At 46.4% G+C, this 24,637-nt stretch overlaps 1 protein-coding gene across 7 annotated transcripts in view; it reads right to left on the minus strand.

Moving 5' to 3' along the window:
* Positions 1-438: 438 nt before the first annotated feature.
* The window catches only part of EML1 (EMAP like 1), a 198,447-nt gene continuing 174,248 nt past the window's right edge, over positions 439-24,637 (minus strand). For 5 of the 7 annotated variants that reach the window (XM_082450286.1, XM_082450280.1, XM_082450284.1 and 2 more), the window contains 7 exons: positions 22,666-22,733; positions 19,751-19,839; positions 5,751-5,848; positions 5,552-5,639; positions 4,108-4,203; positions 2,715-2,845; positions 439-2,147 (listed from right to left, as the gene is read on the minus strand). In XM_082450286.1, the coding sequence (XP_082306412.1) occupies positions 2,022-2,147; positions 2,715-2,845; positions 4,108-4,203; positions 5,552-5,639; positions 5,751-5,848; positions 19,751-19,839; positions 22,666-22,733 (696 nt within the window). In that variant the 3' untranslated portion in view covers positions 439-2,021. The remainder of the gene's footprint in view (positions 2,148-2,714; positions 2,846-4,107; positions 4,204-5,551; positions 5,640-5,750; positions 5,849-19,750; positions 19,840-22,665; positions 22,734-24,637) is intronic. The other 2 variants (XM_082450282.1, XM_082450281.1) reach the window with 2 other exon arrangements.

The following is a 24,637-nucleotide window of genomic DNA, read 5'->3' on the forward strand; positions in this document are numbered from 1 at the left end:
GGTACGTGGCCACTGCTTGCTATGTTAATGAATACCTGCAAAGTTAATACTGAGAATTTCATTTAAAAGGTAGGCAAGTATGAAGGTAGCAATAATGATTTATATACATACCCCTTTTCCATTATTGAGCTTGGGAAATACTGAAAGTGTATAGAAATAAAAGTAGATCTTATAACTTTTGAGTTAATAATGGGTTTCCTTCCTTTCTCTGATCTGGTTATTCCTTAAATATTAATTTTAAAATGATTATTTTTGCCAGTATTTACATAACCAGGTAAACTAACAACTGGGTATGGTAATTAAGCTAAATTCTTGGGAGTTCCCTGGTGGCCTAGCGGTTAGGATTCTGGCCTTTCACTGCTGTGCCCTGGGTTCAATCCCTGGTCAGGGAACTGAGATCCCACAAGCCACGTGGGGTGGCCAAAAACAACAACAACAAAAAGCTGAATTCTTTATAGTTATCTAATCTGATGAACGCTTACACACCATATGCAAACTGCTGTTTTATTTGCAAATGACCCAGGTGAGGAAAAAAAATCTGGATATGAAACAGATAGTGTGAATCATATCTAATTTTAAATATTTTAATTTATATACTTTCGTGATTATAGGTCAATAAGAAATCCACTTTTCAGATTTTATTTCATTATAGAATATATTTGATAAGGATACATACAAACAGAATCATCTTTAATACATATTGTTTACTGGTGCCCGGCATTTCCGCAGCAGGCTGGAGATGTAATAAAAAATGCTTCCCAATCTTCAGCTTCATCGGCCACTCTAAACAACCAGTGCTGTAGAGTTGATGGTTCAATTCATTTACTTGCCTAGAACAAGTAAAAATCTTAACATTCGTCTTTAAGTCTGTTTATTACTCTTCTATTTTAAAATCTGAGATACATTCCCCAATGTAAACAATAAATTTCAATCTGCCACACAACTGAAATGGATAAGGCCTTCTCTGTTTTACTCAGCAGAGCGCAATCTTATTTCATAGCGTGATAAGCCGTCCATGCACAAAAGACAGGAAAAGAAGCTGCCCTTAGTACCTGGTGGAGCCTTCCAGACTTCTCCCCGCTGCAGGTGTATGGTACACTAGAGAGATATCTTTTTGACTTGGTCTACTTGGTCTTAAAATACAAATATACAATGTCCGTAAGCATTAAGATAGTAAAGCCTAGCCTCACGTATTCATCATGAATTGCTAAAATCCTATACAAGTACAACACCATATCATGCCAATTAATATACAGAGGAAGGTGGCTAGTTGTCTCCACTATTCACCAGGGCCTGTGAACAGGGAACAGAGGGGACGTGATTCGTGTAGGCTTTAAGTGGCTGACTGCATGTGGTTAGGCAGACAGTCTAGCTGGAACTCTGAAATGCCTGGGTACCCTGCTGCAATAGTTAAGTTAACCTGGAGTAGAATCTGCTTAACACAAGAAGAATCTGACCCCTTTCTCACCAGCCTCCCAGAGGGAGAACTGAATGAAACCTTAGAAAATGTTAACCAAATAAAGTCTTATTTCCATTTCCTGATTCAGTTGTGCAAATCAGTTATCCATTCTCTTCTCCATCGACTTATCCTTTTAGGACCAGTTAATCAACAGCGATCATGATTCAGTACCTCGTTATCATAAATATTTGACTTAGCAACCTCCATGGTGACCTAGTAAAGCCTATATACAATCTTTGAAAAGGCATCTGTGACCGTTTTTGAAGAGTTCATAGAAAAGTTATGAAGGATACACCAGTCACTTCTCGATGTCACCGTAATGTAAACCTTGGCATCTTTTTTATATTAAGTGTTTTATATATTGTACAACAAAAGAGAGACCTGAATGGCTGACCCGCTGTGACGCTCACCGATCCACTAAGCTAGGGTAACCAGTAAAGGGCATAATTTTCCTGAGGTTTGTGAGAACTCTTCAAACAAAGCAGAAATCACAGTGACCGAGTGAGCGAAACTCGAGTCTGTACCTCCTGGCCCGTTCTGCTCCCCCGGGTTCTTGCCGGGACTAAATGACCCGCCACTGCATGATGCTCGTGTCTTTGCCGCCAGTGGAGATGAGGTGGCTGTCGTCACAGAGGAAATCGACGTTGGTCACGTGACTGCTGTGCCCGCTGTACACATGGCTGGGAGCCTGGGGAAGAATGACATGGAGGGAGCTGAACGCAAAGCCATCGAGGCGGGCTTGGAAGTGCTGGACGTCTACGTTCGTGCCAAACCGCATGGCGCCCCTGTACATTGAGAATCTGGTCTGGAGGGGACGGAGGTGGGCAGGGAGAGGTTCAACCCCAGAGGCTGCACCAGGCACAGGCCGGCCCAAAGGAGGGCGGACCGGGTGCAGGGGTGGAGGGGAGGGTCTCCTAGGAGGAGGGTCAGGTCTGGGAAGAACGAGGAGGGGTGTTCCAGGCACTGGTGTGGGCTCGGCTCAGCAGGGCTGGAGCAGAGGAAGCCGTGGTGGACAGCAGAGGAGGGGGGCCCACGAAGTGCAGAGGCGGACGAGCCAGAACCACTTGGGGGGGGCGGGGTTCTCTCTGGAAGGCAGTGGAGGGGGGCCTGAAGTGCCCTGGGGCAGCCGAAGGACGGTCACCCCTGCGTTTGTGACTGGTGGCATCACTCACAGCAGCTTTCTATTCAGTTACCAACAGGCCAGGCGGTAAGTGCGCCCCGTGGGGTAAGGCTAGAGAAGGAGATGGGCCTTTACCCTGAACCGTGAGCAGGGGTAGGAGAAGAGGTGCACTTTGCCAAAGTCGTCACCGGTTGACAGGAGCTTTTTCTCGTGGGCCCGACAGGCGGCATTGATGTCGGTTCCGTCCGAGCCTTCTGGCCACACTCCTAAAACAAAGACCCCAGACAGAGCACTGGAAATACCAGGACACAGGGCCACACTGTGTGGGGACTGGCCATCGAACTCCCACGAAAATAGAAATGTCCCAGATTTAGAAACCAGGCCCAAGGAACGCTTCGTCTCAGATCATCTCCCTGCAGGCTGTTCCGGGAAACCCTCACTGCGTATGCTGTTCTGTTGCATGACAGTCGCAGTGACAGGCCTTCAGGGCTTCCACCTCTTTCGGGCCCCTTCTTGACGCTATAGCAGAAAGCAGGCCAGAATCCCTGGTTCTGGACACAATGGCTTGCTTTATCCCCAAAGCATCTGATGGGAAGCTGACTAGTCCTAAGCCTGCAGTTTCCTAACTTTTCTTTTTTGGGAGTAACGCTTTACATATGAGAGGCCCTCCAAAGGGCTTTTTAACTCTGGGACTGCCTGTGTGTTTCAGGCGTTCCTTGGTGTCAGCCCTTCATGGCTGCTGTCTGCCTGGTGGCACTGGGCAGGTGGGGCGTCTGCTCACCGTGGGCCGGGTGAGGCAGCAGCTCTGACTCCACAGCCCTGTGCCCGGGTGGGCCTGGGGTGTGGTCTGGGGGATGGAGTCTCCTGACCATTGCTTCAGGAAACCCTGTTGGTCCCAATAACTTTGGATATGAGAGAGCTGCATGCACATCAGTTTCTTAACAGGCAGATCTACAGTAAACCCAGGGCGTCCTAGCATTCAACACCAGAAGATGGTAAAACGCCAGCCCTAAGGAGACTTGTGAAATTCTGACGAACTTACTGACTTACGGCCATACATACAGAGATTATAAGTACTGCCTTTTCTTTTTTATTCTACTAAATTGTGGCAATTTATTTTAGACCATTTACAAACATATTCCTAATCTTAACTTTGAAGGAGGTGAAAAATTTAGTTTAAGGGCCAAAAAGATACAATCACTCTAACAAATGGTAAATAAATTGATCGGGTGCCATCTGGTCTATTTATCTAGGACGTTTGGCACTACCTCATATAAGAGGCTTCTAGAGAATTATCTCAGGACCCATTTCGTATGAGAGAAAAGGGTTCTGGTTCCTCTTGCCTGGCCAGAGCTGGGCAAGCCCTGGCCCTTCCCCAGGGCTGCGGGGACTGTGTCCTGTGTCCTGTGGGGTCCACAGGGTAGCAGAGCAGTTTGAAGCCGACCAAGAGATTTCATTACTATTAGCAAGTCATTCTAAAAGTAGATCATCCTACGTTTGAACAGAATGAAAGGTGCAGAAACCTTACCAAAGACGTGGAATCCCAAAGTGCAGGTGTATGTGGCCCATTCGATGTCTCTCGTAGTTTCCACACTTACAACTTGCTTACAAGCAGAGGGAACCCCTGGAAAGGCAAATGCAGGTCTGGTGACATCAGTGCCAAAGCCCTCTCTCCTTCTCGGGCAAGGCTGGGCCCTCGGAGCCAGGCCCCGTCGGCTACAGAGCCCTCTGGGAGGGGGAGACCATCCACCTCCCAGCTCCGCGGGGACCGTGCTCACTGCCCAAGGCCCAGGGCCTTGGCGGGGACCCCTCTTCTTCCGTTTCTGCTCGTCTCCTTCTCTGGGTCTGTTCCCCCAGTCTGGCTTCTTTTCTTTGACCACCTCTGGTTCTGAGGCCTCTGTCTGCTCACTGTCTCCCTGGATACAACTCTACCCCCTGCTGTCAGGCTCCCTAGCCCTCTCCCAACATACACTTGGGCGCGCACGCGCACACACAGATGCACACACACACACACACAAACCCCATCCCTTCAGCTCCGAGTCAGGAATGGAAGCTTACGGAAACCAGTCATACCAAGTACCTGTGGCGTTGCAGGTGATTTGTTTGTTCCCCAGTTAAACTCTCACTAGTGGAGTATGAGACCATGTCTGAGAAGATTCTAGACCCATGGCCTGTCCCTGAAAACCATCCCCCACTTCTGCCCCACATCAGGCAGGGCCTCCTGCCCCGCCCCAGGGAGGCCCCTTTCCTCCACCAGCAGCAGCCCTGCCCAGGCCTGCTCCTCAAGAAGGGGGTGCCCACCTCCCCACCCACTGGCTCTTGATGCCTGTGGCCTTGTATCTGAGATGATATTTCCTCTTCCTTAAACTGGGACAAGCCAGAAAGTGCTGTGGATCACCTGAGAGCCTGCGGGTGAAGCACGCTGCACTTGCTGGTACCTTACGCTGGGGCAGAGACCGGGCCCGCCTCTGCCCCGGGACCCTGCACTTGGCACGCGGCAGGTGCTTGCCAGATGCTGGAGGAAGCAGTGCACGGCATGTAGCATGCGCCTGGCAAGTGCAGTCTTCACCATTCGTGCCTCCGCTGCCCGGCCCTGCCTGCGTTCAGACCTGGCCGGGAGGGGCTGAGGGAGGAGGAGGAGGGGCCCAGGGGGCTGCTGGGTCTCTGCCCGTGAGGGTGATGCCTTCACGAGGGTCCATCCCTCTCGCCCGGAGAGCTCTGACCCGCTCTCTCTGCCTCTCCCTGCAGGGCCCGGCCTTCTCCTCCTGGGGGCCCGAACCCCAAGTATCTCAGTGCCAAGGCGGGGGTGTCCAGCCCAACTCCTGTACTGCGCAGAGGAGGGGCCCAGGCCCAGAGACACCATGATGTGCCCAAGTTGTATGGGGCGAGGGTTTTTGCAGGAGGCCCCATTTGGTCTCAGAGTGAAGGTTCTACATGATCTGCACCCAGACCACACCTGGGGAGCCACTCACAGTAAAGGATTTCATAGTCTCCGGAATTCGACATGAGGAATTGTGAGTTTACAGACCAGTCCAGGTGAGTGATGAAGCTGGAATGACCCTGGGAGAGAAAACACTGGGTGAGTTTCACTCGCCTGACGGATTCCCACCCACACTGTCCTGGCGTGACAAACAACTGCAGAGACCCACGAGGAGCGACCAGCACGCTCACCGAGCACTTGCCGACCCGTGCGTACTTCCTCCCGCTGTCGCTGACTCCGTATATGTAGATGCAGTTGTCATGGGAGCCTATTGCTAAGAAATTCCCATCTGCAAAAACACGCAGGATTACATTTCAGTTGTTAAGAATAAACATTCTATCAATTACAAGCGATAATGCTAGTGGCCATTACAGAGTTAGAAAAAACAGCCATGAATTATTTCAAAGAGACAAAATTTGCTTTTAAATGAATCCTATACCACTTCCAAAGCTATCTTTTGAAAATCCACATCTGATCAGATTCTGCCCCTTAAGAAAACCTTCCCTGGTTGTCCCCACTGCTGAAGGATCAAGACTCAGTTCCTCAGTGGGGCCCCCAAGGCCCTCCAGGATGCGGCCGCATCACTCCTCATTGAACAGACCAGGTTCTCTCAGGCCTCTGGCACACTTCCTCCTGCCCCCCCCACCTGGAAAGCCCTCCCCCTCACCTCTGTGCACACTGCCCCCTCCTCCCCCCCTGCCTGGAAAGCCCTCCCCCTCACCTCTGTGCACACTGCCTCCTCCCCCCCTGCTTGGAAAGCCCTCCCCCTCACCTCTGTGCACACTGCCTCCTCACCTCTGCACATGCTGCCCCCTCCCCCCCCGCCTGGAAGGCCCTCTCCCCTCACCTGTGTGCACACTGCCCCTCCTCCCCTGCCTGGAAGGCCCTCCCCCTCACCTCTGCACATGCTGCCCCCTCCCCCTCCCCTCTGTACATGCTGCCCCCCTCCCCCCTGCCTGGAGGGCCCTCTCCCCTCACCTCTGTGCACACTGCCCCCTCCCCCCTGCCTGGAAGGCCCTCCCCCTCACCTCTGTGCACACTGCCCCTCCTCCCCTGCCTGGAAGGCCCTCCCCCTCCCCTCTGCACACGCTGCCCCCTCCCCCTCCCCTCTGTACACACTGCCCCCCTCCCCCCCTGCCTGGAAGGCCCTCCCCCTCACCTCTGTGCACACTGCCCCCTCCCCCCATGCCTGGAGGGTCTTCTCCCCTCACCTCTGTGCACACAGCGCCCCCCTTATCCCCCCCTGCCCCACCCAGAAGGCCCTTCCTGCTGCTCTTCCAATGGGCCATCAGTTAGCACCTCCTTTACCCAGGTTTCTGGTATCAGGAAAGCTTAAGGAATCAGGCCGTGATGCTCGTGTAGAAACACGAGGGAAGGAGCTCACTGTAATGTAAAAGCAGAGCAGCCCCTGTCGCTGGCAGATGAACCTGCCGAGTGTGAAGCCAAAGTGGGGAGGCCCAGGGTGTACTGGGAAGGAAGCGGGGCCTGGGAGACTAGTCTGGAGGAGGTCAGACTTTTCCTGGGGCCAGGTACCGGAAGGAAGGAGAAAGGAACCACGTGGGGGGCGGACAACCTGCACCCAGAATGGAGCCTAGAGAAGGGGGGTCTCTGCCCACGAGCTCGGGGACAGCGAATGCGTCCCTCCTCTCACTGAGCGCCAGTTCCTCCATCCACGAAGCACGGCAACTTCTCATGGAAATTCAGAGGATTCCCTTGGACAATGTCTGTAAAGGTCCTAGCGGCCACTGGCACGTCATGAGGTCAATAACGGTTCTCCCCCCACCTCCTCCCCCTGGTTTTCCTTCTCGCGAGGTAGGAAGACCTACAGGAAATAGCATGGCCTGGCACCATCAGGAAATGGTATTTTCGGAAGTCTTGGCCAATGCCTGGTCAAAATCCAGGTGTTGGCAAGTCAGAGTTAGCCTGTCCAAAGCAGGACTCGTGAGGGGGTGGGGTAAGTGGGCCGAGGACTGCTGAAGCTGGGGGACGGGCCACCCTCTGCTGCTGATGGTTCTAGAGGCCAGAGAGCTGCCCGGCAGACCACCTGCACTTGATCCTCCAGCAGATGAAGCCCTGACGATAGTGCTGAGGACGACAGTAGACAGTAAATGCTAACAAGAATTACTATCAAATAATCATAACAGGCGACATTTGTTGAGTAACTACTATGTACCAGTACTATTCTACACTCCTCCTGTATTCACTTATTTAATCCTCATAGACCCCTGTGAGGTGGATATTATCTCCACTTTTCAGGAGAGGAAACTGAGGCATGGATGGTAAAGTAACTTGCACAAGGTCACACAGGTTTATGGAAGCTGGGATTCGAACCCAGAAGTCTGACCAGAGCCTGAGCATTTCTTTGCTAAATGCCACTGCCCCTGTGACAAAGAATAAGGGTAAAGAACAGCTGAAAATCTGATAAATGATGTATGCATCCTGGCTTGTACACTCTTTTTTTTAACATCTTTATTGGAGTATAATTGCTTTACAATGGTGTGTTAGTTTCTGCTTTATAACAAAGTGAATCAGCTATACATATACATATATCCCCATATCTCCTCCCTCTTGCATCTCCCTCCCATCCTCCCTATCCCACGCCTCTAGGTGGTCACAAAGCACCGAGCTGATCTCCCTGTGCTATGCAGCTGCTTCCCACTAGCTATCTACTGGCTTGTACACTCTTAAGCACAACGATCTTTAGATAAGAACGACCTTATCATTTGTTAACTCTAAAATAATGAGCTCTCTTTCATCATGGAAGCATTTGTTATGATTTTGCCTCTCCATCTTTTATGATTTTGACTACACTAAGTACCTCATAAGTGAAATCATAGAATATTTGTCTTTTGGTGACTGGCTTATTTCACTTGGCATGATGTCAAGGTTCTTCCGTGTTGTAGCATGTGTTAGAATTTCCTTCCTTTTCGAGGCTGAATAATATTCCACTGTATATCACATTTTACTTATCCATTCATCTGTTGATGGACACCTGGATTGCCTCCATGGTTACTTATTGTCAATAATGATGCTATGAACATGGGTGTACACATGCCTCTTCGAGACTCTGCTTTCAATTCTTTTGGGTATGTATCCAGAAGTGAATTGCTGGACCATATGCTAACTCTACTTTTAATTGTTTTAGGAACCGCTGTACTGTTTTCTGCAATGGCTGTACCATTTTACATTCCCACCAACAGTGCACATTTCTCCACATCCTCACCAACACTTGTTGTTCTCTGTTTTTTTTGATAGTAGTCATCTTAATGGGTGTGAGATGGCGTCTCCTTGCAGTTTTGATTTGCATTTCCTTAATGAGTAGTGATGTTGAGCATCTTTTCACGTGCTTACTGGCCATTTGTATGTCTTCTCTGAAGAAATGCCCATTAGAGCCTTTTGCCCGTTTTTGAGTGGGTTGCTAGTTTTTCTGTTGTTGCTCCAGGAGCACATGCACAGTTGCCTGTCAGGGGACTGGAGGTGAGGGGTGGGTAGCTGCCACTGTGCTAAGAGCTGAAACTGACTGAAATTAACTGCAACTTACCATCCAAGTCTTTCTCTGGAAGTTGCAAGCCTTCAATAGACTCTGGCTTTCCAAAACAGTTCTATCAGACAGATTCTGCCAGTTGCTGTCTAGGTGGGGAGACAGATTCCTGCTGGTTCCTACTCACCATCTTCCCAGAATCTTCTCTCAAACCCACCACTTAAAAGTCAACTTTGAGGTATAATCTACATGCAATAAAATGCACATATTCTAAGAGTTTTGACAAAAATACCTGTATAACTACCATCTCCATATCTGTTTTTAAAGATGAATGAAAAATAGGATTTCACAATCTCCCTTGGCAATTCACTTCTAACAGCCTAATGAGATTGTAATTTCTCCTTAAAATTCGAAATAGAAAGTTTTCATGTAACGGTTTAAGCTCATTCATAAATATGTAATAAAACTGTCTGCCTAATACATCAAAACCAAGCAGTTTCAGTCAATATGCTAATCAGAGGCCAGATGAAACCCAAGTGCTGCCTATTTATCGGACCTCCAGAGCACTTTCTCATCCTGTGAACCACGTCCTTTCACCCATAAACTCTCTATGCCTCACCCCCAGCTCTCTCAAGAGACTACAAAATTCCTAAACGTACTCGACTAAAAGAAGCTGGCATTTGGTCCCAAATAAAAATCAGCTGGAGGACTGACTCATAAGAACAGAGAGCAGGGGTCTGGTCACCTGGAGGAGAAAGATAACACCATAGCCAGTTTCACTGATTGCCTCTTTACAGGGTTTGGGGATGGGTTTCCACACAGCTCTTAACTAAGTCCAACAGTATTTTAGGAGCAGGGAGAATTTGTCCAGCTGTGCAAACGACGAAACTGAGGTTCAGTAACTTGCCTGAGACGACACAGCTCAGTGCGTGGCAGGGCTTGGCCTGGGCTGGAAGGACGAGTGAACTGTGGGCATGGGAGGCAGTGCGCCAGGTGGGGGCACAGCAGGGTCTCCAGGGTAGCTGTATGGCTGCTGTGCATCCGCCCTGCTTGTCACACGGGGCAGGTGATCTGGGGCTCCGCGGGAGACTGCTGCACCTGTACGGGGAGCGTGCCTGGTGGAGCGCAGGCTCGGGGACGTTGTGTGGGCAGGAGAGAGGTTGGCTGGGTGGCAGGGGCTGCATCCCAGGGGGTCTCTAGTCCCACCTGGGCAGCAGAGGTGGGATTCGATGCTGGGGTGATGCAAGTGAACACCAGATTCTGATTCATTCTTATAAAAGCAGAGAAACTCCACGTCTCAATGATACGGATAAGATTAAAGAAGAGATCAGTATAATCACATGAGCAGTGCATTAGTTCATTGTGATCTTCCCTTTTTCATCTTCACGTTTAGGGTTTTAGATTTTTAATCCAAGTTTCAACAGGTTGAAACTAGACCAGGCAGGCTAAGTGTTTGCAGTTGGGCTTAACGAACATGAAATTATCTTCTTCCTATCTCCATTCTTCTTTTAAAAAATTTACAAATTTAATCCAATCAAAACTCCATTGGTCCACTGACAAAGTGCTCTGTAAGGTTCCTGATGTGCGTGTCAAGTTTGAGAACTGCCCCTACTACAGTTCTATATTTAATGAACCTCCGAGCGTCCTGGCAATTGTAGGTGACTATGGTTTCAGTAAAAATTCATATAACATTAGCTTATTAGGATTAGGCCATCTTATGTAAGATATTTCATAAATGAAAACATGTAATAAAATGTGACTGAAATGGTTATCAGATGATCCACAGAAATGCTCTAGGTTTGTGGTTCTCAGGATGCCAAAGAACCCCTCCACCAGCCCACCCACTCTGGGCGATTCTAATGCACGCCAAAGGCTCTGCTTCACTGGCTCCCAGCGTGCACCTGTGTCTGGGACTATCGCTCTGAACCTCCCACTTCAACCAAACGCCAGATACAGATTAGCCACTGAAGCCTGGACCTCTCACTAGTGCCTGCGGAATTGAGAAATTATCTGAACGATTTAGTTCTCAGCCCATACAGTTTAACGTCAGGAAGCAACTGCTCACCTCTCACCACCCCCTGCACAACATAACATCAACCTTAAAGAGGTTTTACAAAGCAGTCTCACTTCCACCTAAGCTCATCCTACACAACCCATCTGCGGCAGTAGGTAGGTGTCTGCTAGCGAAGAAATGTGATCATGCTGAAGTCTGGGGAAGGCATTCTGGCTTATTCATGATTTAACTTGAATTTTAGGCTAGCTAAAACAGCCTATTTGTGGCCTATCAAACATACACCATACATCTGCTTTACTCATTAAAGAAGAGGGTGCATTGACCAGAAGTAAAGAATATCCACGTTAAAAATAAAGATTAAATGCCTCTCTTCCTGGGATGCCAGTGCTGGGCCTCCCTCAATGATAAGATTCCTTTTCCAGGCACCAGGTGCCGTCCTGACTTGCTGTGTATGTGCTGATCTGTTCTTTTTTTTAAACCTTGAAGAAATGTCTCCCTGACTCGTTTGAAGTTCTTTGTTCTGACAAGAATAAAACTGTGCTGCAAACCATGCTTCTCCGGAGCAGCGCCTCAGAGTCACCTGAGAGGCTGTCTCCTGGGCTATGGTCCTCACTTTGGCTCAGTTCTATGCCCATTAGAGACTGGCTTATTGATTATTTCCATCTACATTGCTTGGCGTAGTTGGCAGGATATCAGAAAAACCCACGTGGGGTCACCTGGAGTCTACTTTTCTCCCCCCAGCCTTTGATATTTATTTATCTATTTATTTTTGGCTGCGTCGGGTTTTAGTTGCGGCACGTGGGATCTTTCGTTGCGGCGCACGGGATTCTCTCTAGTTATGGCGTGCGAGCTCCAAGGCGCATGGGCTCTGTAGTTGCAGCACGTGGGCTCTCTAGATGAGGCGTGCAAGCTCAGTAGTTGTGGTGCACGGGCTTAGTGGCCCCGCGGCATGTGGGATCTTGGTTCCCTGGTCAGGGATCGAACCTGCGTCCCCTGCACTGGAAGGCAGATTCTTTACCACTGGACCACCAGGGAAGTCGCTGGAGTCTACTTTGGATGGATGTTAGGTAGCAAGCACGGACCCTCTGAGCCCCAGCCCCAGACCCCCAGCTTCACAGCACTCTTCGGTGGTTGAAGTTCGGTGAGTTGAGTTCAGTTGAGGTTGGTTGGTTCGGTGAGTTTTTCCTGATGTCTGGATCTTCTTGTATGAAGTGGCAGTCCGTGACTTTTATTTGAGCTGTCATCTTAAGACCTGGACTCTTAAGGGGGTACCAGTACATTTCCTAGGTGAAAGGAACCTAGCGGGAAGTTCCAGGCAAGGGATCTAGATGGAGTTTCCAGGTAAGAAAACTAGAAGGAATTTCCAGGCAGGAAAGGCCTAGAAGGAACTTTGGGGTAAACTGGGTTGGTTGACTTTTTTTAAAATGCGGCTTAAAATTGGAAAGATTTGTACTGTATAATAAAATGAAACTAAAATAAATCAGGAAATTGCGCTTCTAACGCCTAACGGCTCCCAGACAGGCCAGCCACTCACTGGAACTCCGGCTGGCTTCTACAATTGTAGAAATAATCTAGCTCTAAAATGGCCAGAAGGGGACTCTTTTGACATTCTAAAACTGGTTTTTGCATGTGCAATTAAAGAAAGCTGGCTTGATAAAACATTTTTCTTCCAAATTCTGACCTGAGAGAATAAAAGTACTCCTAGGAGCAAAATTGAAGGTATAACTCTTATCATGTCCTTGAAATGCAAGCACAGCCCACACTGCCTGAGACCACAGCCTTGGCTCAACTAGTAGAACCTAAAACTGCAGAAAAGGGGAAATGAGACCTTTAAAAACTCAAGCAGGAAAACTATGAGATCTCTGTCTGTCTATCTGGATGTGTGTATGTCTGTATGTACATTATAAATATAACATGCTTCTACCTCCAAATGATATTATCAAAATTAATTTGAAAAAGAGCTCTATTTAATTGACTTAAAAGTAAGTGCTTACCAATGAAATATTTCTAACTATAACAAGAAACTAACCCCTCACATTTTTAAAGTATCATATGATCCAGGATTAATCTTAAATGAAAATAAGTTTAAGTTGTTGGTTTGGTTAATACAGACACGTCTTTAAGTCATCAGCATTAAGTAAAATACTTTTATTATACCTAGGTTTATTGAAAGGCAATTAAGGGACTTCCCTGGTGGTGCAGTGGTAAAGAATCCGCCTTCCGATGCAGGGGACGCAGGTTCGATCCTGGGTCAGGGAACTAAGATCCCACATGTCGTGGTGCAACTAAGCCCGTGCGCCACAACTACTGAGCTCGTGTAACTCAACTGGAGCCCGTGTGCTGCAAAGTACAGAGCCCATGCGCCTTGGAGCCTGCACGCCACAACTAGAGAAGAGAAAAAAAACCCCACACACCACAACTAGAGAGAAGCCCGTGCACCACAATGAAGAGCCGGCGCGCCACAACAAAAGATCCCGAATGCCTCAACGGAGATCCCGCGTGCCGCAACTAAGACCCGACGCAGCCAAAAAAAAAACCCAAAAAAATATTTTAAAAAAAGTCAATAAGCTCATGTTATCTCTGTTCCAAAACTTGTCAACAAGAAAATTAACTTGGTATGATGATGTTTTCATAAGTAGGGAAATAGAGATACATGAGATAAAACTTTTTAGGTAAACTCTTTAAGAATAATTAAGTTTTATATATAGTACGTTTACTTAAAAATAGTTCCTCCAGATTTTGGTAACTTGAAACTTTATAGAGTTTTGCTAAGTTAATATAAATTATGGAAATTCATTAAATATACAGATCATTTCCAAATAAGATAAAATACTAAAACTTTAATTGCTAAGCAAATCTAAGTTTACCTACTTTGTCTTCTTATTAGAGAAAAACTAAAGATGTTTGGGTTTATTGGACACACATCTTTTTAAAATTTATTTATTTATTTATTTATTTTTGGGTGTGTTGGTTTTTCGTTTCTGTGCGAGGGCTTTCTCTAGTTGCGGTGAGCGGGGGCCACTCTTCATCGCGGTGCGGGACACACATCTTACACCACATTGAGAAAAGAAATTATGCTATAAGAAGATGTATGTTTCTAGACGTTATAGAAAATTTTCATAAGTTTGCCAATCGGGAAATGTTAATATGAGAAACAGTTCACAATTGCTTCTTGGTTTTTGCTAGAGGTTAATGTTTTTTAAGGGTTAAAAATTATAATATATATGTAATTCATGCTACTAGAAATAATAAGGGAAATATTTCAGTATACAAGGAAAATAAGATGTGTGTTTTCAGTAAAAGAAGATACGGAATGGAAATGCATTTTGTTAAGGGAAAAGAAAGTGATTTTGTCCTGAAGCATCTCAAAGAGAGATATTAAACTAATTAGGTTTATTTGGTATGTTAAATAACATGGGAAGTGTGGTCAAATAAAAGATAACATTAAGCCTTCTTTATGTTCTGTCTACGTAAGTATATATTATAGGTGTTCCAGAAATTATATGAAATTCTTGGAAATCTTATCTGTCCTGACATAAAATGCTATTTGTCATCAAAATTGAGGCTCACACTAAAGGGCCTGAACCCAAGTATTAGGGAAATGCTCCAGCTGACTTTCAGGCAAAGGCAACAACAAAATCTGTAAAGGTTATGTAACGATGTAGATACAAAAAATTTTCTGCTTCTACAAAAGTTAACCCCCCATTGTTAGACTTCTGCCATCCTGACGCTTGTGACGTGGCAGCAGTCTGCTCCTAAACCAGATAATTAAGATGGGCAGACAGTAGCTGTGAGGTAAAACAGCTAGGGCTATGGGAAACCCATGACGGCTGCTTGGCTCTCCCTGCTCCCTGGAAAACCCCATTTTTGTTTGATGGGTTAAAGCCTTCTCTTGCTGCAAGGCTAATGTCCTCACAATGACAAAGAAACTGTTAGAAATGGTGCTTTCCACTTGGCATATACTTTCCACAATCTCCAGTGTTCAAAGGCACCCATGTCACTGGGAAAATCATATAAGCCTTAACAAAAACCTTAAAAATTTCTTGAAATTATCACTGTCATTATCACCCTCAATCGTCAGACAAGGTCAACAGAATTGATGGAAAAACTGGACTCAAGTGGAACAAAAATTAATTACATGGGATTGAATGAACTGAAAAATATGATTATAATTTTTGTGACTTTCATCTGAAACATTACTGGCTTTTAATCTTTGTTTTCCAGATAAGGGAACCTTTCCCCTTAAGCTAATTATGACTCACAGCAGTTTAGTAAATTATACCTTTGTAAACAGAATTGAAGCATTTATCTTTTCTCTTTACCTGACCTCTCCAGAATTTGGAAACTCTTAGGTTCCCAGCAGCCTTTCCAGGTGAATAAGGAAGGCCCTTTCCTGGCAGGTGCAGTAACCTCAAGATATTTTGGACCTTGAGAAAAGAGCAATTCACCTAAGTCTATAGGTATCGCAGGCAGAATCTAATGGCAAGTCTTTGGTGTGGCTTTCCTGGCTTTGAGAGGGCTTTTGAAAGTTCAATTTGAGATTCCCTATGAAAAGTCCCAGCAAAGCCAAATTTAAAACAGCCTATATGATCAATTACATTTATGTAAGTAATCAGGCCAAGTTTACTGAAACCAGACGTATTTTGCAAACAATTTAGTCTTAATTTGACTATATTTGGTAAAAATGAGGATTATCTATTTATTTAACATAGAATTGTATATATTTATTTAAAAGCCTGCATTTTCTTCCCTGGACTTAAAACAAAGCACAGCACGTTGAATGCTGGCCACGTGACTAAATACGAAATTTCTCTTCACTCACACGTGAATCTGGGGTGGGATGGGCATCAGATTAAGTTCTTTTTTTTCATCCTTAAGACCATTTCAAGGTCAAGTTATTTGCTTTGTTAGTTTTTCAAATATTTATTAGCTAAAATGAGGATAATTTAGAAAGAAAAATTATGTTTCAATAATACACCCTTGTGGATACTGAGGTTTTATATATATTGAGGTTTCTGTATTTACTACCTACATCCAAGATGCTTCTTTGTTGCTATGTTACATTAAAGTTTAACTGAATTATTAACAGGATATTCTAAGCTTGTTTCTGAAGCTGATTACAGTTATTTATCTTTGGATGAAGATCAGATGCACCATGACCTGCACCCAGGAGATTATGAATACTGTAAAAGACATTTTTTAAAGAACTCTCTCTCCAACCTAGATGGAAGGACTCTTATCAGGTACTCTGCATAGTGAAAGTGAAGGGAATTGACTCCTGAATTCATATTCCCCACTTAAAAAGGGCCTCTGCACCAGACTGCTCTATAGAGAGGACTGCTAACCTCAAACTCACCTTAAAACAACCATCAAGCCAGGTAGAGAAGATGACAACAACAGTCGACCGGTGGCCCACCGAATGAGAAAAAAGCCCTCATAGTTTGATGTCTTCTCTTCTTAGCAAAGCACAGCTCAGGGAGCCACTGGGAGATGGCTGCAAATGCAGGCTGGGATTTGGCAGCAGTTTCCTGTGTGGCAGCCTGTGTTTGGGCATCTAATTGTGTGTGTGTGTGTGTGTGTGTGTGTCTAAAATCTGTAAATACCTGAATCCGAAAAGGAGCCAGCCGGTAATCTACAATAGTAAAGCCCACGTGCCTGAAAAATCTCGTGTGCAACGAGAAAACTCATAATGACGATCACAGTGTGCTTTGCAACTAGTCAGATGCACTGTAGTTAGTCTGTCTGCATTCATGCATCAACTAATATTCACCGAGCATCTATTCTGTCTATGTATATATTACCTCCTCTTTGTACTCTGTTGCATCTCCTCCCAGCTAGGTGCTGGGCATACAGTGCTGAACAAAACACTATGGGACTCGGGGCCACAGCCCGAGGATCTGGGGCCACCACCACTGCCACTGCTGCTGATGACATCACATCACCCATGCCATCTGCATAATGCTCTGCTCTTCAGAGGGCACGTTCACACCTCCTCTTTTGGTTGAGCCCCACAATAACTTGTCTGATTTGACAAGGGACAGCTGGCTAATGAAGAGAGGGCACTGGATCCACATGCAGGTCACCCTGATTTGGCCCAGGCTCATCACCTCTGCCCCACACAGCCTCCAGTCAATGACTCTAAAACCTGAGAGGCAGAGTTACTGGTAGTGAGAGCTCTCTGGTCTCCAGGGGACAGTCATTAGTATAACTGACAAGAGATAGAAATGGACTCCCAAAAGGACCCTGCTACGTTAGCAGGAGCTAATAGATATCTGAGGGCTTTCTAGAAAAGCAGCTGTAGATGAGGCCCTCCTGCACTCAGCAGAGGTTCAAAATAACTAAGAAAATGATGCGAAGCACGTAGGAGGATGCAAAATATTGCCCAGGATGAACAGAACGAAATAGGACACTTAAAATGTCGAGTGAAGTAAGGTACTTCTCAACATGGAGAAAAGGTCCCCAAGGTGGCTGTGCAGTTGTCTGTTTAGGATGAGAAGTTGTAAGTCTTTGGGTGCAAGGGTCTAAAAAGGGTACTCTTTCTATAAGGTTACCTCTAGAGAACAAGAACATAGCCCCACCATGAGATAGGTACGACCATCTATCAGCTTATAAAATAGAAGACTCCTACAGAGTGATGGCAATTCAGTCTTGGCCAAGTATTTCCAAGGACTAAAACTGCTATTTCCAGTAGTGTTCACATAGCTGAAGGTCCTACATATCACAGAGAAAGAGTGCTTCCTAAACCAAAAGCATAAATGATGAGGCTTAGAAACAATGATCTACCCAGTAGCCATGAGCATCCCAGGAACCCAAGCTGTCAAAAGGACTCGGCAGCCAAACTGAAGTGGCCAATAATGGATAAACTGTTCCACGTACCATAACCATCACAGACTGAAACATACCAAATACACTTAAATTCATAATGGCACCAAAACCCCCACCAGCAGCAACTGATCATTGTTAAAGGGAGCAGAGAACAAACTCACTATCTTGGAAACTGGTAAATAAAGGGAAAGAAACTAAGCATTTATCTTGGTTAACTCTACCATATGACTGGGTAACAAAATAGTATACTATTTGGGTAACAAAAAGTAGATGAAGGGAAGTTTCTCTTTATAGAAGTACTATATTTGATAAATGAAGAAAGGCTAAAATAGAAAAACCAGTCCCCTTATGGATCTAAGTGTTGGGCAGTGACGGCTCTAATGGCATAGACAGCGAGACAAGCAGACCTCATGTGTCTCTTGTAGGAAGAGGAGACCAAAACACATAGAGCCGGAAGAGGATCTAGATCCCAAATTACATTACAGGAAATATGGGGGACAGAGGGACATGTTAAGCAACACCACAGAGATGCAGTCACAAAAATCCAGAGTGTGGAAAATGCTCTGGGAAAAATGAAGCAGCTTCTTCAACAAATGAACTGCAAGTGAGGGTGGCGTGTGTTTGCCTGTGTGTGTGGAGAGAGAGAGAGAGAGAGAGAGAGAGGGCGCCTATGAGAGAGAAAGAGAGAGAGAGAGAGAGAGAGGGCGCCTATGGAGTAAAAGAGACTTATGAGTACAAAATGTACATATGGGGACTTCTTCCCTGGCAGTCCAGTGGTTAGAACTCCGAGCTTTCACTGCTGAGGGTGTGGTTCGATCCCTGATCGGGGAACTAAGATCCCGCAAGCCATGAGGCGCGGGCAAAAAAAAAAGAAACCAACCAATATGGACATATGATCAATGTTCCTAGCAGCATTATTCATAATAGCCAAAACACAGAAACAATCCAAATATCCCCTAACTGATGAATGGATAAACCAAACATGACATATCCGTAAAATGGGATACTATCTAGCAATTAAAAAGGAATAAACTACTGATACACACACAATAACATGAATAACCTCACAAACATTATTTTAACTTAAAGAAGTCAGATGCAACAGGTGACGTGTTGTACGACTCCAGTGATATGAAATGTTCAGAAAAGGCCATTTATGTTGCCTAGGGCTGGGGGTGGGAGTAGAAATTAATTACTAATAGGCAGGGAGGGAACTTTTGGGGGTGATGGGAAGGTTCTAAAACTGGATGGTGGTGATGGTCGCACAACTCTACAAATTTACTAAGAATCACTGAATTGTACATTCATAAAGAGAAATATTGTATGTAAATTACACCTCAATAAAGCTGTTAAAAAAGGGTCCTCATCTTTTTTAGATCTCTCTATTTATTAACATTAACAGATGAAAGGATAAGATGTCTGGGAACGGCTTCAACAACAACATGGGAGGGGGCAGTGGGTGGGGCTATGGGTGAACAAAATGGCTAAGAGTCGATAATTGTTGAAGCTGGGTGATGGGTACATGGGGGTTCATTACGCTATTCTGTCCAATTTTGTCCCTGTTTGAAATTTTCTGTAATAAAAAGTTAAAAAACATACAAGTAAACTGCTCCAAAGGCACCTGGCAAGAAAGCATGAGTGCCTGAGAGGCTATTATAAGTATAATAAAAGTTCTTTTTGACATGCTGAAACAAACAAAAAAACCCACACAAGCATAGTGACCCAAAGAAGGGAGGTTGAGAATGCCCAAGTGCCACAATTATGTGCAGATATAGTTTAAATTTCGCTCTTGAGGGGGCTTGTGAATGTTTTTCTTTAAAGACATCTACAGAGAACTTCAATCTGTCAGAGTGAATGGACCGTATTCTAACCTGGTGAGTAACGCATCACAGACAGCTGTTCATTTCCATCCGTGTGGACGGTGACCAAGTCTTTCGTTTCTGTGTCAAACACGAACCACCTGTTGTAAACATGGGGAAAAGTACAAATCAGTTGTTTAGTGAGAAAATGAAGACTATTACCGTCACAGCAAGGCTGTTAAAAACAATTAACCTAAGAGCTTAAAAATGCTCTGTATTTGCTTAATAAGAATTCTTATTCCCAGCTTTCATTTAAAGAAAATTTCTTACATATGAGCATTTCCTAAAGATAGGAGCAGCAAACTGGGTACTATGGGAAATGATTCAGTTACTGATGCTATGGCAGGGTTCCCTAGTGTTTGAGTTTCGTCACTTACACATCAAAGGAGAGAAAGCCCTGGGCAGGGAAGATGAACCAACACCTACCCCCAGCCTGGGGCCAGAGGAAGCAGCAAAGGGGCCACTGCACAAGCTCACCCAGAGATCTGGCCCAGGGCAAGGCAGGATGGGTATAGGAGGATGGGGCCGGGACAACCTCCAGTGCTGCTGCAAGCAGAGCTGGGCCAGCATCTGACCTTCTGTGATGCTGGTGTGCAACCAGCTGGGTGAAAGAAATGACCCAGAGAGTGGCAGAAGGGCGAGTAGAGGACTGGCCTTTGAATTTAGCCTCTCTGGGCTCAGTTTCCCCAACTGTAAAATGGGAATAAATGCCCAGAATGACTTTGCAGGCCCAGCGTCCAATCAGTCAAATTATAACGGACATGGAAGTGCTCCAAATCCTCTAATCAGGACACGGTACTCGGTTGATGTTTGTTAAACGGCGGGAAGATTGAACTCTCCTGCCCACATGTTCTCAAGTAGTGGCAGTGAGTGGGACCCCAGTGTTTTCAGGGATGAAAAGGAATGTGGACTCCCTGCTGCTGCCGTTTCAAACCTTGATGACACACATCCATCGGCGTGTCCACTGAGCCGGAGTCACTATCCACTCAGGGCCCTAATCAGCACCACTCAAGGGGGCTGGCTGACCCCTGACATCTGGATTTGGCGTCTCAGCTTTGCTTCCTTGCATCTTTAACAACCATTTACCTTTAATGTGTGCTATTTAACTTTTTTTTAAAAATATAAATTTATTTATTTATTTTTGGCTGCCTTGGGTTGCTGCATGTGGGCTTTCTCTAGTTGTGGCAAGCGGGGGCTTCTCTTCATTGCGGTGCGCGGGCTTCTCACTGCGGTGGCTTCTCTTGTTGCGGAGCACGGGCTCTAGGCGTGTGGGCTTCAGTAGTTGTGGCGCGTGGGCTCAGTAGTTCTGGCTCGCGGGCTCTAGAGCGTAGGCTCAGTAGTTGTGGCTCACGGGCTTAGCTGCTCCGCCACACGTGGCATGTTCCCGGACCAGGGCTCGAACCCGTGTCCCCTGCATTGGCAGGCAGATTCTTAACCACTGCACCACCAGAGAAGTCCCTGTGCTATTTAACTTTAACAGAGGTCAGAATAGAAGAAGCAGAGAGACTGGGCTGTCTGGGCTGTGCCTTTGAAACATCGTGTTAACCTGCCCCATCGAGAGCTAAGCCTGGTACCAGGACCAGGGGCGGGGGAGGCATAAACGAGGGGAAGGATTAGGTTGCATGTTCCATCTCTCTTCCTCCTACAGGACACTGTCTGTGATTCTGAGCAGCTGGCACTGTCCCATACCCTGTCCTGCCACACAGAGTCAGCACGTAGCTGACGGCAGTAACTGGCTGGCAGCCGTTCATCAGAGCCTGCTGAGTTGGAAGCTTCAGATGTCTCTAAGAGAGGTCAAAGGAGTGTGCGTGTGTGTGTGTGTGTGTGTGTGCAAACATTTTCACGAAGGATTCTGTTGGATACAAGGTGCCCAACTCTTAAGATGTTGCCACCTATGATTTATAAATGGTTACTCTTTCTTTATACATACTCTAAGTTCCTAGCAACAGAATCTAAGTGGTATTCCTTTTTTTTGAAGCACAGTTGCTGTACAATATTTTATAAGTTACAAGCATACAATGTAGTGATTCACAATTTTTAAAGCTTACACTCCATTTATAGTTATTATAAAATATTGGCTATATTCCCCATGGTGTACAATATATCCTTGTAGCTTACTGTATATTTAATAGTTTGTACCTCTTACTCCCCTACCCCTGTGTTGCCCCTCCCCACTTCCCTCTCCATAAGTGGTACGCTCTTTAGAGAGGAGGGGATCACCAATGGTATATGAATTAAGCTATAATACGTGTAGATACTATGAGAAACAATATAAAAGTATGATCGAATCTTATGAAACAATGATATAATAATAACCACCGAAATCGCCTGCCAGGCAACCCCAGGAGCTGCTTCATCCATTGTCTCCCTCAGTCATCAGTGTACGGCCAGGCAGATATATCGTCACAATTTACAGAGGAAGAAACAAACTCAGAGAGGTTATGTAACTGGCTCAAAGACACACTGCGGCTAAGTGGTAAAGCTGGGATTCAAGCGCAGAGCTAGGGCCTGGCATATCAGAGGCGCTTTGGCAAATAAGTGTTGGCTGAATCAGACATGAGGCTCAGGATCTGGGCAGTTTCTAAAAGTCTGACAGGGCAGCGAGAAAAAGCATTTAAAATCCGCAGTGCTTTGAAATTCTTTGTTGCCCCATTCCGAAGCTGAGAAGCCCCACAATCCTGTGTGTGTGGAGCTGGGGCCTCTTCTGGGAGAGGGGTCCACAGCTTCCCTCGGGTTTTCCCAAAGTCCAAAACGTGAAGGGCCACTGCCTCAGGTTTCACTTTCGAGCTCGGACTTAATTCCCGGCAAGTCATTAGGAGCTGAGAGGGGCAGCCGAGAGCTACCCTGTGCCTGTCGCTGGGGACACACAGACAACAAGCCTCTTTCCCGTGAACTCTGAAAGCCCAAGCCATGCGACATGCACTTACCTCCCAGTCAGCGTTCCGACTGCAACCACAGACCCTGAAGGATGAAAACCAGAAGACTGAGCTGGGTCCTAGAACATTGTAAAGGAAGTGTAAATGGACGGCCAGACACCGCGCGGCCACATAAAACACTCGCAGGCACGGCTCTCACCCCTTAGCGCTACCTGGCCCCACTTAGAAAACCTCCTTTCTCTCCAGAGAGGAAAACGTTTTCCTACTTTAAGGAAGGTCATGTCTCAATAACACTAAATTTTTTTTTTTTTTTTAAGGGATAGTTAGGGAGTTTTGGGATTGACATGGACACACTGTTATATTTAAATTTATTTATTTATTTATTTATTTATTTTGGGCTGTGCTGGGTCTTCGTTTCTGCGCGAGGGCTTTCTCTAGTTGTGGAGAGCGGGGGCCACTCTTCATCGCGGTGCGTGGGCCTCTCACTGTCACGGCCTCTCCAGTTGCGGAGCACAGGCTCCAGACGCGCAGGCTCAGTAGTTGTGGCTCACGGGCGTAGTTGCTCCGTGGCATGTGGGATCCTCCCAGACCAGGGCTGGAACCCGTGTCCCCTGCATTGGCAGGCAGATTCTCAACCACTGCGCCACCAGGGAAGCCAACACTAAATTTTTATCCTCTTATAATTTTTCTCTTTCTGTCTTATATCCTTTCACAGCTACACTCATCAGATGACAGATCAACAAAGACACGTTCTTCCTCCAAGTCTTGGAAGTTCCTTCAGTTGACCCCCATGCTGAATGGGAAGCTTGTGCTCCATCTGTCTGGAATTACAACCCCTGCACCCAATGCCATCAGGTCGATACTGGGTAAACGCCCCCCACTGGGTGCAAGACACCACAGTAGCCCTAGACAGATCTCAAGATGAGCAGGGCACATTCCAGGTTTGGCTCTAGTGGGACACGTACGTGTTTGTTCCTAACAAGATGCAACAAGACTGATGAGAGACGTAAAAGGAGCTGGAGAGGGAGCATTATGTGAAGTCAGACGGGGAAGCTGGGCCAAGGCATCCCGGTGCTGGAAGCCTTTGACTCGGGCCTTCCGGTATAGGTGAAGGCGGACGTGGACACACCAATATTTTTTTTGGATCGAGTGTTAAGGGGACAACAATATGATCAAGGAGGTAGAAGCATCACAGTGTGGGGCATATGTGAGGAATGGCAGGTAGAGTCAGCGGGTTTACAGGGTGGGGAACGGGAAAGCGCATGGATGATACTAGTAACGTGGGCTGCCCTGCCGTGTCAAGGACGGTGATCACTGGGAAAAACACAGTGAGAATAACTTTCCTTTCACTAAAAAGAACGACGTGATCGAATCTATGTTTTAGATCACTTGGTAGGAGTGCTCAGGACGAACTGAAGTGAGAAGAGATTAATCACAGGAAGAACAAGAAAATAGTAGCACTGGAAATGGAAATGGAAGAAGGCACTGAGATACCACTGGAGAAACCGACGAAAAAAGGAGAGAGACCAGAGAGAAACTCTTCAGGGACTGATGACATTACTGCAATGCTTTTCCAAAGCGGGAGCTGTGATTAAGCTCAGGGCCTCCACTGACACACAGAGAGAAATCATGTGCCCTTGAAGCTTTACTGCCTAGTTGATTTGAGGCTCATAACATTTTTGAGATGAAGACACTTGAGTGTTTCTGTCTAGTGGCCAGTGGGTAAAGAAGCTACGGAACTGCAGATCTTTTTGGGCTCCGGTTTGGCGCCCATGTCCTGATGCCAGGCTGGTGATGGAGTAACTGGCATTGCTTTCGGCCAGGCTGCCGTGTAGACCGAGGCCACAGGGAAGGCTGCTCTCCTGGACCATCACTGTCCCTGATGCATCAGTGGCTGGCGCACTTCATGTATTCACCATTCCATCTAGTCCTCCAAGCCCCCACCAGGGGACAGTCACGACATGGGACGCCACTTCCTGTAGCTATGCCCTGCCACCTGGGCCACTCCCGCTCTTCCCTCTGG

This window comes from Balaenoptera physalus (genome assembly GCF_965194825.1).
Source record: "Balaenoptera physalus genome assembly, chromosome: 2".
NCBI classification, from domain to species: Eukaryota; Metazoa; Chordata; class Mammalia; order Artiodactyla; family Balaenopteridae; genus Balaenoptera; species Balaenoptera physalus.